The 17,161-nt window shown below is 42.2% G+C and overlaps 2 protein-coding genes and 1 pseudogene across 2 annotated transcripts; 2 read left to right on the top strand and 1 right to left on the bottom strand.

Annotated features, from left to right (window-relative positions):
* Positions 1 to 12: 12 nt before the first annotated feature.
* fpr1 (formyl peptide receptor 1) lies at positions 13 to 3,450 on the bottom strand. Its single transcript, XM_041942558.1, has 2 exons — positions 3,275 to 3,450; positions 13 to 2,647 (listed from the first exon to the last, which is right to left on the bottom strand). Exon 2 carries the CDS (start codon positions 2,634 to 2,636, stop codon positions 1,494 to 1,496), a length of 1,143 nt encoding a protein of 380 aa, XP_041798492.1. The 5' UTR covers positions 2,637 to 2,647; positions 3,275 to 3,450; the 3' UTR covers positions 13 to 1,493.
* A 5,818-nt stretch (positions 3,451 to 9,268) lies between these two features.
* LOC121610321 lies at positions 9,269 to 10,500 on the top strand (annotated as a pseudogene).
* A 3,943-nt stretch (positions 10,501 to 14,443) lies between these two features.
* has1 (hyaluronan synthase 1) lies at positions 14,444 to 16,520 on the top strand. The gene is made up of 4 exons (XM_041942930.1): positions 14,444 to 15,139; positions 15,252 to 15,477; positions 15,625 to 15,757; positions 15,845 to 16,520. Exons 1-4 carry the CDS (start codon positions 14,444 to 14,446, stop codon positions 16,518 to 16,520), a joined length of 1,731 nt encoding a protein of 576 aa, XP_041798864.1.
* The last annotated feature ends 641 nt before the right edge of the window (positions 16,521 to 17,161 follow it).

Raw genomic sequence — 17,161 nt, 5'->3', positions numbered from 1 at the left:
ATGGCAGCTCAATCAATAGGAAAATAATCTTTAATTATAGCTTTGAAATAAACAGAAAAAACAGGGAGGAAATGATACATTGAAATTCTCAGATTATGGCACAACATGCATTTACTTAGGGTGCTATCAGACATACCCCCCATTAAAAAACCAAAACAAACCACGACAAACCACAACTAACAACGCTCAAAAAAATCAAACAAAGGCAAGTATACAATGCAGCCACTAATTTATGCATAATAATCTCATAGTCAGTATCATATATAGGCTTACATTAGCCTGTCCTTGTGCTGAATAACAAATGGCAATAACATGTAGCATGCAGTAGACATGTAGCAGTCATCTGAATCAGTTTTTATCTGTGCTGGACAGCAGGCGGCATAAGAAATGACACAGTGAATAACTTAATGAAAATGACTGCACAGACAAAATGAAGTATACTGAACCTGGCAGTGTAACTGACCACTTTCACTTCACACGTACCCAAAGATGGCCTCTGTGGTCACTGTCATGTAGCCACTTCTGTCATAGTCATGACACGTGACAGGATAAGCAGCTGCGTGGAGTCACGTGTGAAGGGGAAGTTGAGAAATGAACTTGCGATGAGCCTGTTTGTGAAGTGGTTCAGCAACATTATTTCACACTACAGATTATTTATTCAGTTATTTCTCTTCCCTTTGATTTTTTTTTAAAAGCTACATTCTGTGAAAAGAACGAAGTGATGCTCTTTGTCAAACTACCCTCAATACTATGTTATTTAGGCGAGGTTCCAGTCTTTCTTGTTATTAATATAGTCTACAGTTATAGTCCATAAACAACTGGGACTTGTTTAGCTGCTTGCTTTCTTGCTGACACATACAGGCGTGGACGTATACTAAACAACATCTGGAGTGTAAGTGATAGATGAAAAGCACAAAATTCCAAATCTTATGTGGCACAAATTCAACCACAAACTAATGTGAAAGCTATTTTGAAATTCTGACTGATTTCACTTGTCAAAAAGATGGCGCATTACATATCCACATGGTCTATTGTGGTACGGACTGTAAGTGCAGCCAACAACAGCACTGCATGGAGAGGAAGCATGATTGTTACTCAAAAGATAAACGTAGCCACACACGTTTTCTTTCTAACCTCTGGTTTTGACAGTGCCTGTATAAATTTCAATTTTCCATCATTTCAAAATGCTTTACCCCTCAAATGCGCCACAGATGGATCCACGTCTTATTGTACAGTATTACCACCAGTCTGTTCTACCATACTGAAAGTACTGTAGGTGAAGTTCAGAGGCACAGCTCTTTTCTGGACCTGATCAGTTAGCCAATCATAAAACTCATATCAGTCAAACTGCAACAGGTGAAATCTTTCAATCTGAGATGATGTTTGCCGATTAGCCTGAGGGTCCTCGTATAAAATAACCCACCAAAGCTAACAGCAACAAAAGCTTACATTTTCTATGTACACTTTCTGTATTTGCTTATTCTTGGAACACTTTATACCTCGGCATCAGAAACAGACTTTTCTTTGCTCCGACTGGTGACCATTGAGTTTGTGTAGGTGTAAGAGCGAGAAACCTCCTCCTGGAAGGCAGTCTCCAGTACATTCAGGATGGATTTGCGGACCTTGTCCTTGAAATCTTGGCCCATGAACACATACAGCAGTGGGTTTAGGCAACTGTTGAGAAAGGCCAGGCTGGTTGCTATAGGAACTCCGATAGTGGTGACATGGTCCAATGTTTCACTTGCATGAGTAGCCATGTGATTTACCAGCTCAATTAGTGCCATGATGTGATAAGGAGCCCAGCACAGGAAAAAAGTGGTGATAACAGCAGCGATGATCTTAAAGGGGCGACTGGACTGGCTGGCCAGGGTGCGGTTTCTTCTGAGACGATGGATTATCACAGCATAACAGGAGACAATGACAGTGAAGGGGACAACAAATCCCAGGAGGAAGCGGGTGATGGTCATGGCCTGATGACGAAACTGTCGCAGCTGGTTCACAGACGGCGTTTCATAATCATCAGAAAATGCAAAGTTATTGAAGCAGTTAATGATGTCGTCGTTGTTATATGACGGCCCCGTGTCCCTAAAGATGAAGTATGGAGCGCTGAGAATCAGAGCCAGTACCCAAACACCCAGACTCACACCGGACGCCTTGCGTACACTTCGGTGGTTCTGGGCCCAGACGGGCCACACCACAGACACACATCTGTCCACACTGATCACCACCAGAATGTAGACGCTGGAGAACATGTTGAGAAAGCTTATGGTGCTGTTCAGTTTGCACATGAACTTGCCGAAAGGCCAGTGGAAATCCATAGCTGTGTACGTCACGCTCAGGGGCAGGAACGCCGTGAAGAGGAAGTCGGCCACGGCAAGGTTGAGGAACCAAACTGTGTTAACGGTTTTCTTCATCTTGAACCCGGTCACCCAGATAACAACTCCATTCCCCAGCACACCAAGAATGAAGGCCAGGCAGTACACGATGAGAGACATGGTGTTGAGGGACTGTCTCAGCTCAGCATGCTCATCCTTATAGTCATACTCGTCCTCGTCATCATACAAAGAGCCATTTCTTCCAGTTCCATCTGTTGTGTTGGGGTGATAGAAAGGGGTAGCGGTCAATAGCTCCATCATTGTCCTGAGACCTGGAATAAAAACAAGAAATAAATATTAACCTTTTTAAAAAAAAAAAAAATCTGACCTAGAGTCCAACAACAGTCAATAATGTTTTACCTTAATGCTTTTTCTTAAAAGTTAGGATATTCCATGTACTCTTCACGTGGACCTTCACGTTTATTTGGTTTGAACGGTGGGACAGCACAGTACACATTAACACAAATCCTAATTAGAAATTTCCCCAACTTTCTATCATTGTTAGTGGCTTAATAGAAAGACTTGAAAAATGAACACATTTAAAACTCCACTTTAAGTCTTGCACAACATTTTCCTACTGAATGAAACGCGAACGGAATTTGATGAGCAAAGGTTTTTGCTGAGTTGTGATCAGAGTCGAACCACAGCAGCTAAATAAAACCTTTGGAGCACATGAAAGAAAAGCTCTGATTAAGGTTTTTACTGTCTGCGCTGTTAATTGCTCATGAAAACCTTACGTCTCCCTCAAAAACTCCCTGAAACCGAGCGGCTCAGATTCCAGACTTAGATGTTTTCCACAGCTTGCTGGAGCCTTCATCAGACGTTTCCACTGACTGTTTCTTCTTCACAGTCTGGTGTGATACACTGCGTTCAGGTGTATAAGAGCTGAGGCACAGTACCTTTCTCAAAGCGCCGGCCAGATGAGGATGCGTTCGCTGCAAAGGCGACACCGGTCCAGTCTGACTGGTCTGCGGGAATTGCGGAGTTCAAATCCCGGACTTCTTAAATATATGACGTCATCGCTCACATCGAGGCGGGACTTCAGGAGACTCGCATCCCCCTCTTTTGAAGACCACTTATCTTCTTCTACTACATTCTGTGGCTGTTTATGCTCTGCTGCTCATGAACAACATTTGTACATCCTTTAAACGTTTTAGCTTGATTGATAGATGAGTCACGTGAATGCATACAGTCTGAAGATGCAGTGCATGTGTGTATAACTCACATTGGTCCCTGCACTGACACAGTGATACATGCTGCTGTCTCAGTACTAGCCCTTATGTGTGTAAGTGTGCTGCTCTGCTGCTAATCTGGATTCTGACACAAAAATCCTGCCAAGACATGTCTCCTTCAAACGCTGCGTGATGGAGCCTTTGTCCTTCGGGGAACTCCACAAGTGAAAACACTGAGACACCAAACAACTAAATGCATAAATTGTGGGTTGTTGTGGATGACTACCTGAGAAAGAGTCGAGCTGTGACTTCTCATGTACACCAGTGATCCTGCTGCGTAATGTGTTTTTCTCCATGTGGGTTGAGCTCATGTTTGCTTGAGGTTAAGTGTAATGGCTCTGTGTTGACTGTGTGAATCGACATCTGGACATGTAGGTTACATATTTTTAATGTCCCGTCTCTTCACCCTGCGCTGCGAAAGTCACTGCAGCATCTGTTAATTTAGGGTTGCCTTGCAGTTTCATAAAATAGCAGGCTACTCCCTCTGTCCGCTGGAAGATGGACACATGACTGTGGTGCCTCTGTAGAATCAAACCTGCAAACAAAATAGAATAAGAATCCATCTTTTTGTATAACATTAGTGGAATTTGCATCAGTTTGGGAGAATAAACTTTCTGCAGTATATTCCTAATTGTCTGCATCATCTTTTGCACTTTTAACCACATCTGTTTTTAAAATTTTAAAACATGTCTGAAGTACTGCTATTGCTATATATGATATGTTAGAGAAGTATACTTGAAAAAAAATGAAACAAGCTGGACATTTGAGCGAACAAATACACAACTACGAAGTACCCAAACAGTACAACATGGTTTTGTATTTGCAGCTTAGTCATTTTCTACAGTTTATTGAAACAAAATTTTGCTTGCGCACCAAAGTTAAAAAAAGGAACTTCTTGGGATAAGGATGCAATGTTTTTGGTCACTGAGGAACACTCATTACACTGAACCATGCATGCATTCCTGAAACATTTGACATTTACAGTGTATGCCAAAAGGTGCATAAGTGTAGGAATCACTACAGAACTGGGAAACAACCGCAGACCTGACTGCAAACTTTAAACAAAAGAGAGTTCTTTTACACACCCTCAAGCAAATCTAAGCTGTAATTCCAAGCAATTTCATCTTTTAAACAAGCCTGGCACATTCCTGCTGCTGTTGTACTTCAAATATATCTCAGTCAAGTTCTCAGAGCCTCAAAAAGATGGAACTGAAATCTATTCCAAGACCTTGCAATAACATGGACCAACAGATTAGCTGAACAAAAACATTATTTTGAACAAATAAAAAAGCACATGATTTAATGAAATGCCCTGACATGCTGTGATTTCATGTAGTGAACTGTTTTTTGATGTTTAAATGATCACATGTGGTAGTAGAAAATGAACAAAAGAGAAAAAGATAAAAACCGTGAAAATACAATAATAAGAGCAAGATGGAGGCATGAACGTGGGGGAGTGTTGGCTGGAGACACTGAAAATCATTCTCATCTCCCCAGAGTGTGTAGCCCTACCTTTCATTGGGGAAAAACATTTCATCTGAGTTTGACTTCATGGTCATATTTCCTCCCACATGGTTCCTCTTTACTCTTGGTGTTGCTGCCCCACTACCCACACATTTGTCCATCTGTATGACATGGTTGTTAATTCTTTTTTTTGGCCAAAATTTTCTGTGGAAATTACATTTCTTTGCATTTGATGTGTAAAACCTTACACTTAAAGCAACCATACCAGTGGGCAAGATAAATGTCACTTAACAGCCTTGAGCAGCACTTTGTAAAATCTTTCACAAAGTTTGAAAACAGCTGGTTTGTTACATTTAATAATCTGTAGTTGGGAATAATCATTTCAATATCAGAGACAGAACTTGTTGAGTTTAAGTGCTTTTGACACTTAGACCTACAGTGCAAAAATAATCAAAAGTGGCTAAAAACTGGCATAACTGTATATTTCTGTATAATAACAAATAAATACCACTATACCACTGCACCACAATAAATAAGAGGTAAAACAATTTTAAATATCTACTTCTAAAGGACATGATATTAATCAGTCAAAGAATCAGACAATGAAGGATCTTTGACGATGATGATGATGGTGGCTTTGAGGATCTAAACCGCATTCACACAGTGAAACACAACAAGGCTTGAAACTTGAACTGATTCTCACAGTCTGAGCTGCTAGAACCTGCCCAACCTTAAAACTGAATCCCCTGCTAATGTACACACACCACACAGGAACTGTGTCCTGCCAATAGTCCAGATGTGAGGGGGAGGAAGTAAGCAAAGAGAGAGGCGAAGAGAGAGAGTGAAAGAGTGAGAGACACTATAAGTCCATGTATGTGTCTGAGTCTCTGCGTGAGATCAGAGCAACTCCCTTACTCAAGTGTGTAGGAGGACTCATGTGTTATCATTGCCTTTTTGCTGGATACATACATATTCAGCGTTTGAATCCCCACTGACACCATATTTTGCACCAGGTCCAAAAACAATTCATTCTAAGTGCAGGAAACAGTTTAAAATAAGCTGACCCATTTAGCTTCATCACTCGCTTCAAAACTACAGTGAACGGCTCCATTTGTCTCCACTCTAAATGACTTTACTGTTTTAGCTGAAGTCTAGACAGCATGACTGCTTTGTTGAATTTGGTTGCGATCCCGTTGGGCAGTACATCCTCCACTTTTCACTTCTTTGCTAAAATGTGTGTGTTTTTAATTTATTTTGCTGTATAGTTTTGCAACAGAACTTAAAGGCAGAGCATTTAGCTGCTGTCTGTAGGGGATATTAATAGCTATCCCAAGGCTATAGTTTGAGGGAAGCCTTCAGAGCCCAAGGCTTGCCAGAGTTCTTGATTTACCAACCAAACGTGCAATTATGTGTGTGCTGCACAAATACCAATTTGGGTGTGTAAAACAACTAGTGGAGGTTTAAAGGGAATTTAGTTTTAGCAAAGGGTGATATATGCAGATGGAGTTTGGGGGTTTATTATTTACTAAAACAGCTGGGAGGGTGGGGGAGCAACTTGAAAGACACAACTGATGTATTGTATGTGTGTCTGCGTGTGGGACAGTGGAGCACTAATGACATACTCCATCTCCCAGCGTCACTGTTGTACACCCAGTATTTTTCGTCGCTGCTGAGTGCAAAACACCGTGAGCTCACAACATTTCCAAATCCTTTGTGAAACGGTGGTACACTAACTGTCGTGTTGAAACTTCTGGGCTCCAGTAACGCTGTCACAAAGACACAAATAGTGGGAATCTGCTGTGTCCTGAAACCTCAAAGGTTTGTTGATCTTGTTGCGGTGCTGACTGGAAATCAAACCCTTGTCTCACGGGTGTGGAGAGGGCAGGAATTTTGTTTTTCAAGTCAAAACCGGTGCCAGTGTCTCTCGCTCCTATGGCTCAGTGACAGTTTTTTTCCATGAAATACACCACACACAGGGGAAAAAAAAAACCTGAACCTCAATAACCTAAACCACTTCCTTACATTCGTCCCTGCTTTCAACCACAACGCCTGGTCCCCCTCAGCAGACCTAAGGGATATGAATAATCAGCCTGGGCTCTGTCAGACAGCAAACAAGCCTGGCAGCGCACAAGTCATGCAGTTCTTTGACACAGTGCTCTCTCTGTCTGTCCGAGGGTATTTTGAGGCACAGTGGAATGGGATTAGGGGAACCGGAACTTGTTAAATCAGTGGAAGGTTTGATCCTTTCCATATATTGCAACTAAGGGTTAGGGTGGCAAATACTGGAATTGTTGTGGTGCTGGTCGTTGTTTGAAGGTCAGTGGCAGTTTTAGATTGCAGAGACGGCAGCAAAGTATTTATCTCGTTTCTCAGTTCGTCCAGCTGATCACATCCTGGATGAAATTGTGCAGATGTGCAACCAAACAGCCATCTGGGTGTCATATGTGAGCCTATCAAAGACTTTTCTGAGCAGTTAGCTCAGGGACTCTTTGCATTTGCTGCACATTTTAATGAGCTTGACAATTTAACTTTCTCTAATAAATGCCACTGTAATGTCCTGTAGCCTGTTTACTGTTGAAAACTTAATGAAAATGTATCACTATGGTATACTGGTGGTCTAGTGAAACCTGGACACGACAAGTGAACAAACACAAGATCACAAGAGTGAACACATTTGCAACCTGAGACGTTTTTATCTTTTCAAAGACTGAGTTTCTCAGCAGAACGTCCCAAGATGTTGCACTTGTTTACAATCAAAGCTTACAAGCAATGATATGCAGGTTGCCCAAGGAATGAAGCAGACAGCGTGTGTGCCACACGGTAATGGGGGTAGAACTTGCCTGTGCTGGATGGGAATGCGTTATATTTTAGACTTAAGTGTATAATCACAGGGTTTGGTTAAATGTACCCTCACATTTAAATGTTTCCCTGTCTGGTGCTGATAAACACCTATGCTCATACATGAGTAACAGAGCCTAGTACCTCTGAGTACGTCTCTGCTCTGAAACATTGACTCAGCAATGACTTTTGCAATGTTGAAACAGTAAGAGTGCCGTAAGTATGTCCCTGACATAGAGGAAAAAGATACATTGGTTTTCCAAACTGCTGTCCAGCTTGAACGAAACAGGACTGTACAATGAAGCTGTCATACAAAGATATTCATAGATATTGTCTGTCATATTATGCTTTTATTCTCTCTGTTGTTGTATTCTTTTATCTTGTGAAGCACTTTGTGTTGCATTTTAAATGGATGAAAAGTGCTATATAAATAAAGTTTGATTGATTGATTGATTAATATGTATAAATTCTTTGTTAGTTTCCATTAACTAAAATGACTGAAGAAAAACTGACACTTCACTGGCAACATACAGGAAGCCGAAAATGCTCCGAGCATGTCATTTTATCTCAAGATTCGAGCTATGCAAAATAAGAAAGTACACTTTCATATCATGTATTGCAACACAGAACATGTACAGCATTTTTCCAGAGATCGGCTTGCTGATTAGCACGTAGCCTGATGAGAAGCCTGAGCAGAACATTAAAATACTGTTACGCAATTTCTTCTTTTTTTTTTTAATCGCTACCCAGAATGTTGTAAAACAACACACTTGCAACAGCACAATTTTACTCAATTTCACTCCACATACCAAGTCTTACTCAACACCCACCAGGTATAGAATGTGGTTCACTGGAAGGCAGTACACATCACTTCCTGTATGTGACTGTAAACCCTAAAACAGAATGTGATCATTTGCTAATCCTTTTTGACATATACTCTATTGAAAACAGCAAAAAAAAAAAAAAAACCCAACACATTTAATGTTTGACCTCATCAGCTTCATCAACTATCTGCTTATTCTTCTTTCAAAGAAGTTGGGACAGGAGCAACAAAAGACTGGGAAAGTTGACTAATGCTCCAAAAACACCTGGTTGGACCATTCCACAGGCAAACAGGTTGATTGGCAACCGGTGATAGCATCATGATTGGGTATGAAAGGAGCATCCTGAAAAGGATCACAAGATGGAGCGTCACAGCTTTTTTGGAATCAGGTTTGTTTGACCTGTTGTACCAAATCGTACTGACTGCACAGAGAGATTAAATTTGCGATCTTAAATGTTGAGATGAATTACTCAAAATCATACATAACAACATAAAGAAGCAAAAACATAAAGTGTGTGCTGACTGAACGCGTACTGATGAAGGGGAGCTCCAAATGTCAGTATTTGCAATTCAGATTGTTCCCTCGTAGAAGCTGTTGGAGTTATTTTCACAGTTTCGACTTGAAGTGTTTTTTCTGTCGTTTATTGTTTACTACACACTAAACCGTGTGTTCTGGGTAAATGTAACACATATTTAGTGTTTGACGTGCGCATACCTCTGACGATAAAGGGTTTCTTGAGTAACAGAAGATAAGAGGAAAACATCTGATAAGGGGCCATCAAATGTTGCAACTGAATTGCAAAGTGCAATTACACAATCAGTGCAAATACGCTGATAACATGATATTCTCTGTCACTTCTTTATTCTTGCTTTTTAACATCTGCAGTTGCCCTGAAAGAAGATGACAAGATTGTTGGAGGTCATGACTGCGCCCCACCAAGTGTCTCTCTTCACTGGGTACAGCTTCTGTGGTGGGACTCTTCCGTCTGATGTGTGGGTGCTCTCTGCTGCACACTGCAAACCAAAGTAGGCGAGACGAGTGTTAACCTCCAGCCGCTGCACTGACGGATTTATATTGTGTTTGGAAGCAAAAAATCAGGCTTTTTCATGGCTAGTTCTCAGGGGGGTGAAAGCAGCAGGAGTGCAGGGAGAGCACCAAGTTTATCCACCACCCTGACTACAACTCCCTCAGAAAGGACAGTGATATCATGATCAAAATCAGTCGACCTCCCACTCTGAAGGGCTTTGTACGCCCTCAAAGCGTGCCCGTGACGGGACAGTGTGCCAGATCTCTGGATGGAGGAGTCTTCGCTCCAGCGATGAGGGCTCAGAGTTACCTGCTGTCAAGTCTTTGTAATCAGAGAAACTGTGTCAGAATGCTCTGACGTAAAACCATTGATGCGCACTCTCTTTTCCAGCGAGGTACCATGATATGTTGCAGTGCATGGATGCCCCTCTCCTGAGCGATGACACATGCTTTAATGCATATCCTCTCCAGATCACTGAAAGCGTGATCTGTGTTGGCTGACTGGAGGGAGGAGGGGACTCCTGTCAGGTCATATATGTCCATGGGTGGTGATTCTTCCTCCTGACATAGGGTGCACCAGTGAAGAAAACCTTATCTCTTTTCTCTTCAGGTTCACTCTGGGGGTCCCTTGATGTGTGATGGAGTTGTGGGCGTGGCTGAGCTCTGAGAAACAAGCCCAGCGAGTACGAAGAAGTTTGCAATTACATCTCTGGGATCAAGGACACCATGATGTCTGGCTGAGCAGCAAAGATATTAAAGCCAATATATGATGTGCTGTGTGTATAGTGTGGTTTATACAGGTCTGTTAGAAAGAGATTGTATCTAAGAAGAAAGTAGGAAGTAAGTAAGAAGCAAGTATCTAAGAATATAACTTTTTAACGTGTGTAGAGAAACACATCTGAACTTCTCCTCACACACACATTCACACAGATGTAACGGCTTCAGCTCTCACCCAGACTTCACGTTACAGTAAAATGACAGACAGGTGTTTTACTTCGCGGGTGTCTAAAATTAGTAAGTGTGTTGTATGTGTGTTTGAGAAGGCACTTGTGCTCAGTACCATAATTCATAGCTTCAGTTAGCGTGACTGTAAATCAAAATGTAAAGCATCAAAGAGTGTAACACAGTGTGTAACAGATCTAGCTGCCTCCCGTGCTGTCACGGTGTTTGGCTCTACGCGCTCTGACTCAGAATGACTTTACAGTGAATGTGCAGACATGTTTCTTGCTCAAAGATTCCTCAGTAGAACACAGAACATTTGAGGAGTGAACCTGACATTTACAGTCAGCCAGCAGTAAATCACCACGGCAAAAAGAAAAACAAAAAAATGCTGCTACACTGCTCTCTGTGGGCTGAAACTATAAAACATGCTGCACACTCTGGCCACGCTCCATGATCACTGATTATGGAGCTCTGCTACATATGTGGCACTTAGACAGTCGACTATCTAGTAACTTTTTTAGCTGTTGCTCATCAAAACTATACAAGATTACCGCTGGAGTTCCACGATGTGCCAGTTGGGCCTGAACTTTAACGCCGGCGCAGTCTGCGTTTGAGTGAAAATAGAAATGCAGGTGGACATCATCAAGCAGCGTTTTGAGCTCCTAACGGAGCAACAAATGCCCTGCCAGTGACACCACTCTGTAACCTCATTGTGGAGCAGCATCAGGTGCACACATGAGAATACTGGATCACAAAATCCCCAAATGATTTAAGTGGATTTTGGTTGCCTGGGTGTGGCAGAGAGCGGAGGAGTGAGTCACCAGGCATTTGCTTGACCGCCGAATAAAGACTTAACGAGGTTTCTGAGGACTCAAACGCTATGTACAATAAATAGCTCTCCACACTATGAAGCACGCTGGATGCTGCACTTTTTTTCCTTTTCTTTTTTTTTTTTAAAACATGGTTTTGGATAGGATGTTGATCCTGGCAATGCAGATGTCCGTGTTTTCAAGCCTACAAAATTTCACAAACCATATTTATGAGCTCCTTCGAAGTTATGGCAGCTCAGTAAAAGAGTCTCTCTCCTTCTGCAGTGTCCTTTGCAGTACACGTAACTGATGTGGCCACACACTAATGTAGCTTATCCCAAAGCAATGATTAGGGACATGTTGGACTAAACCAGCAGTTAAGACTTGACTTTTTCATAAAATGTGAGCTTTTATGAATAATTTAATAATATAGTATGTGAAAAGATTCAATAAAATACTCCACACGGACATATATAGAATATTTAATAGAAGAAAGAGAACATATTGGAAATGATGACTTAAATGTGATGAAACAATAGCAAGGAAGCATATCATTAGTATCTACTGAATGAACTTTCCATATATAGAGTCAGATATGACAAGCTGGAACAGTTTGTACAGCACAGTTGCTGTATTACGTTACAATACTGCAGTAGACTGTCTCATGAACCAGCATGAGAAACGTGAGGATGCATCTGCAAAACAAAGATTATCTACAGCTGCAGAGCACATTAATGGAAACATACAAATCACATGGAGAATCCCCACATATAACAACACATCCAGTAAGCCAAGCCCGTTCCCCGTCCCCTGCACACACCGGCTGGCACAGCCCCATACGTGACATCAGCCGCTTGGTGGCTTCTATTTGGGTCTGACATGAAGCGTGTTGACGGCTCAGGCCAGCTCCTGTGGCTAAGGGTGTGGACCCTCATGAGCGGTCAACAGATTTCCCTGTAAAGAAACTCTCCAGGGATGTAATCATGGTTAAGTCGGGACAGTGGCAGCAACTCAGTGAACCAGAGGAGAGGGGGCAGCTTCAGTCCTCTGAAGTCAGACATTAGTAGTATAGAACAGAGACAGGACTTCCTTTTACTCTGTGACCCCAGCTTTGATTCCACTCCTACGACACTTCGCTCGACTAAGAAGACTTACAGCCCTTCCTCCCTCCTTCCTGCCTCCTTCCTCCCACTGTCCTACCACTATGATTTTTGAACTTTTGCAGTTTCAGATAAGAGCCAGCAGAGGGCAACGTCCAACTTGTGAAGACGCTTGATTGCAGCTGGTGGAGTTACTTTCCACTTTTTCTTTTCTCTGTGATGTGCTTGAGTCCTTTCACATTGTGTTCAATGGACGCACAGTTTCTAGCAAAACGGAACAGAACAGATCTTCACTGTCCCACATAACAATGTTACCGCACAGATACCTGTACACCTGAACGCTGCAGCTGATTGGGTAATAAATAAAACAAACCATGGTAATAATAAAAAATAATAATGATAATAAAATGAACTAAAATGGCGTTTCTGAAATGGGTTTAGGTTGAGGCGAGGTTGGTCTAGGTTGGCTGTAAGAGGAAAGTTGTGGCCAAAGAACCCCAGAAGTCCTCATACAGGTTCCCAGCAGAAATGAGGATGACATAATTTATCACACGTTAAAACAGAGAGAAAATGTACAAAAACGTGGTCAAACATTTATCTCAGTTGCGTCGGTTTGAGGCTCCTAAATTTGGGAACCTCTTTCTTTTTTTCAAACAGTTTCTATGGCAAAAAGGAAAAACAAAGCAGCCATGCGCACCCCGCACACTCAGCTCCTCAGCCAGCGGGACCACCGCCTTGATCCTGACGCACGGCTGAGTCAGCGGGGGCGCGCGTAATTGATAATTCCCAAGACATAAAAAGCGCGCACATGGCTCCATCCCCATCCCTTCTTCAACCTGGAAGCCTATAAAGCCAACAAGCTTCACGCCAAGCCGCCAGACAAGAGAAACACCGAGTGGATGTCTCGCAAATTTAAAGCCAGGGGAACTTGACATCAGGTAGGGTTAGAATTAAGCAACTTTGTCATGTGTTTAGTTTTTATACACGATTTGCTGAAGAATGTATTTGTAAAGTCATAAATACAATGTTCCTGAATTTGAATTGTTATAGTTCTAGAAAAATAATAATAATGATAATTTCTATGGAGTCACGGCAATTCAAAGTAAAGCAAAACACCTGAGAACAGATGCCAGATTTCTGCCAGCAATAAGATGCCTGATGCTTTTTACCTGTTACATTCATATCCACTCTTCTACTTACTCATTATTTAATAGTTAATCTAGTCAATTGATTATCCAGGTGTTACTTTTTGCTTTATATAGCGACTTTTTTGGCCAACTAAGATGAATCAGAATGAGATATTGTGCTTGTTTCTTAGTGCATGTGGTGATTAAGTAGGCCCAAAACGTTCAGTATCTTACATTTGTACATTTGTGAAAGATTATTTTATATTCTTAAATGTTAATATAATTTAAATAAGTTAAACAATAGGTGAAAAAATGATCAATAATGTTTTTTGCACTCACTGTAGTCTGTATGTTATTACTGCTAAATCACCTGGATTGTTGCATGTGTTTGTTTACAATAGGGCACAGCAGTCAGTGATATACATTCTTGGATAAACAGTCTTGCTGCCCAGATTTTTAAACCATAGACTGCAGCTGAAAGGTTTTTTTTTATGCCTGGTAGCTGTACTATTTTCCGACATATAAAAGCTTAGTAGCATGTCTTACAACACTCCCCATAAAACAACTAATTCATTTAATACACCCTTTTCCAAACCACAGTGAGTGTCTGTGCACAGTTTTAGCATGTAGGAATCCTCCTCCTTAATGCATGCACAGGCCATAACTAACATGTGGTGTCTGCCTGTCTCTTAGGTAAAGAAACACAATGGAGCTGAAACCTTTATTGAAGAAGCTGGGCTCAATAATTCGTGCCGTCCTCACTTTCGTCTTTGCTCTGCTGGTTCTGGGCGTGATGGTGTGGGCCTATGTGAAGGGTTTCCAGCTGGTCACCTCCATGTATGGAATCATCTCCTTTGGCTTTTATGGACTGCTACTCTCCCTCCACCTGCTGGTCCAGGGCTTCTTTGCCTTCGTTGAGCACCGGCGAATGAAAGCTCGCACAAATCCGTGCACCTTGACCAAAACTATTGGCTTCACGATATCAGCTTACCAGGAGGACCCTGTCTATCTGAGAGAGTGCCTCAACTCCATCAGGGCCCTCAAGTACCCCCCTGAGCTGCTGCGCATCATCATGGTGATAGACGGGAACTTAGATGATGACCAATACATGATGGACATGTTCAGAGAGGTGTTTGCTGACCAGGACCCTGGCTGTTACGTGTGGAGAAACAACTACCATACATGGGACCCCACCCAAGCCCAGAAGGATGTGGAAATGGCTACAGAAATGAACCCTGGAGGGGATGCTGATTATATTATAGGAGAGGATCCACAGAGAAAAGATGTAGAGCACTTGATCCAGAACAAGAGGTGTGTGTGCATCATGCAGAAGTGGGGCGGCAAGCGGGAGGTGATGTACACAGCGTTTAAAGCACTCGGGTCGTCAGTTGACTATATACAGGTGCCTATTTTTCTTTCAGAATTCATTTTCCTGGAGATACGATGATTTTATGAAAAGAAAATTACAGTGTTGCACATCTTTTGACGACGTGACTTGCTTTCTCCTTCCCCAGGTGTGTGACTCAGACACAAAGCTGGACCCTCTGGCCACCGTGGAGCTGTGTAAAGTGTTGGAGAGCAACCCCAAGTACGGTGCTGTGGGAGGAGATGTGATGATCCTGAACCTGAAGGACTCTTACATCAGCTTCATGAGCAGTCTTAGGTACTGGATGGCTTTCAACATCGAGAGGTCCTGCCAGTCCTTCTTCGACTGTGTGTCCTGCATAAGTGGTCCTTTGGGTGAGGAACTATGTTTTTCCCGTGAGGTTGATCATAGTAATGATTCCCTATGTCTGGCAGTTGTAGCCATGGCTTTAATGCACTGTTGTAACTCATTGTAAAAAATATGTCTTTTGTGTTTGTGGTGCCTTGAATTGCTCCGTGAAGGTCTGTACAGGAACGATGTCCTTCAGCAGTTTCTGGAGTCCTGGTACAATCAGAAGTTTCTGGGAACCCACTGCACATTTGGTGATGACAGACATCTTACCAACCGTATGCTGAGCATGGGTTATGCTACAAAGTAAGAGCCATATCAATATTGTGCACACACATGACATCAAACACAGTTATCTTGATGAGTCTGACAGATCTAATTTTTGCCATTCAGGTACACAGCCCGCTCCAAATGCTACACGGAGACACCTGCTCAGTTTCTGCGCTGGCTCAACCAGCAGACTCGCTGGACAAAATCCTACTTCCGCGAATGGCTCTACAATGCAATGTGGTGGCACAAGCACCACCTCTGGATGACCTACGAGTCCATCGTCTCAGGTATTTTCCCCTTCTTTGTCACTGCCACCATCATCCAGCTGTTTTGGACAGGCACGCTGTGGGACCTGCTCTGGATCCTGTGCTGCATCCAGCTGATCGGGCTGGTGAAAGCGGCGTACGCCTGCATCCTGCGCAGAGACATGGTGATGGTGTTCATGTCCCTCTACTCGGTTCTGTACATGACCAGCTTGCTGCCTGCTAAGTACTTTGCCATTCTCACCATGAACAAAAGCAGCTGGGGAACATCAGGCAGGCGTAAAATTGTGGGCAACTACATGCCCCTCCTGCCTCTGTCAGTATGGGCGGCCATCTTATTAGGTGGGCTCGGTTACACAATCTACAAGGAGAGTAAACTGGACTGGTTAACTCCAGCCAAGGTTCTGGAGACCAGGTTTCTTGTTTTTGGCTGTGTGGCCTACATATGCTACTGGCTGCTCATGATGCTCCTTTACTGGGTGTGGTTCCGCAGGTTATGTAGGAAACGTGCCCAGAGTTACAAAGTCAGTGTGTAGGCCCGAAGTGAAGAACTACGAGAAGGAAGATAATTTATTTGAACTCAACCACTGACCTTATTTTTGTTCAGTTGATTTTATTTATTTATTTTGCCTCACATTTCAGTAAGGGATGGACAGGAGCTTTTCATGCAGCTGCTAAACCAACAAACCAAAAAAAATAAAATAAAATAAATATTAGCAATATCGATTAAATGGATAACTTCCATTTTAAATAGAGTATAAAAAAAATATAAGTAATATATAGAAGGACAAAAGTTTGATTCATATAGAGATGCTGTTGCACATTTAAGTGAAATTGTACTGAGGGCTTTTGGCTCTTGTACTTCTCAGGATTCCCTTTGTCAGATTATGATGGCAGAGATGGTTTTCCCTCACATATTTATTCATGATATATGAAGATTGGAAATGTGCTCTTTAAATCACAGTTTTTGTATTTAAGGGTGTGGGTAATGGATCTTGGGTTATGTGTATGTAGATTACTTTAACAACACAAAGAACTCCACTTACGGATGCTGGACTGCGTCAGTTTAGTGACCATTACTTCACCACTGTTGTTGTTATTGCACTGGATCCTGGATGGCACTTACTGCAGTGTTGCAGACCTACTTGAAAATACAGAAAATGGCAGTTATAGTATT

This window comes from Chelmon rostratus, chromosome 8 (assembly GCF_017976325.1).
Source record: "Chelmon rostratus isolate fCheRos1 chromosome 8, fCheRos1.pri, whole genome shotgun sequence".
Classification (NCBI taxonomy): Eukaryota; Metazoa; Chordata; class Actinopteri; order Chaetodontiformes; family Chaetodontidae; genus Chelmon; species Chelmon rostratus.
The sequence above is the reverse complement of the archived record's forward strand: the minus strand, read 5'-3'. Positions and strand labels throughout refer to the sequence as shown.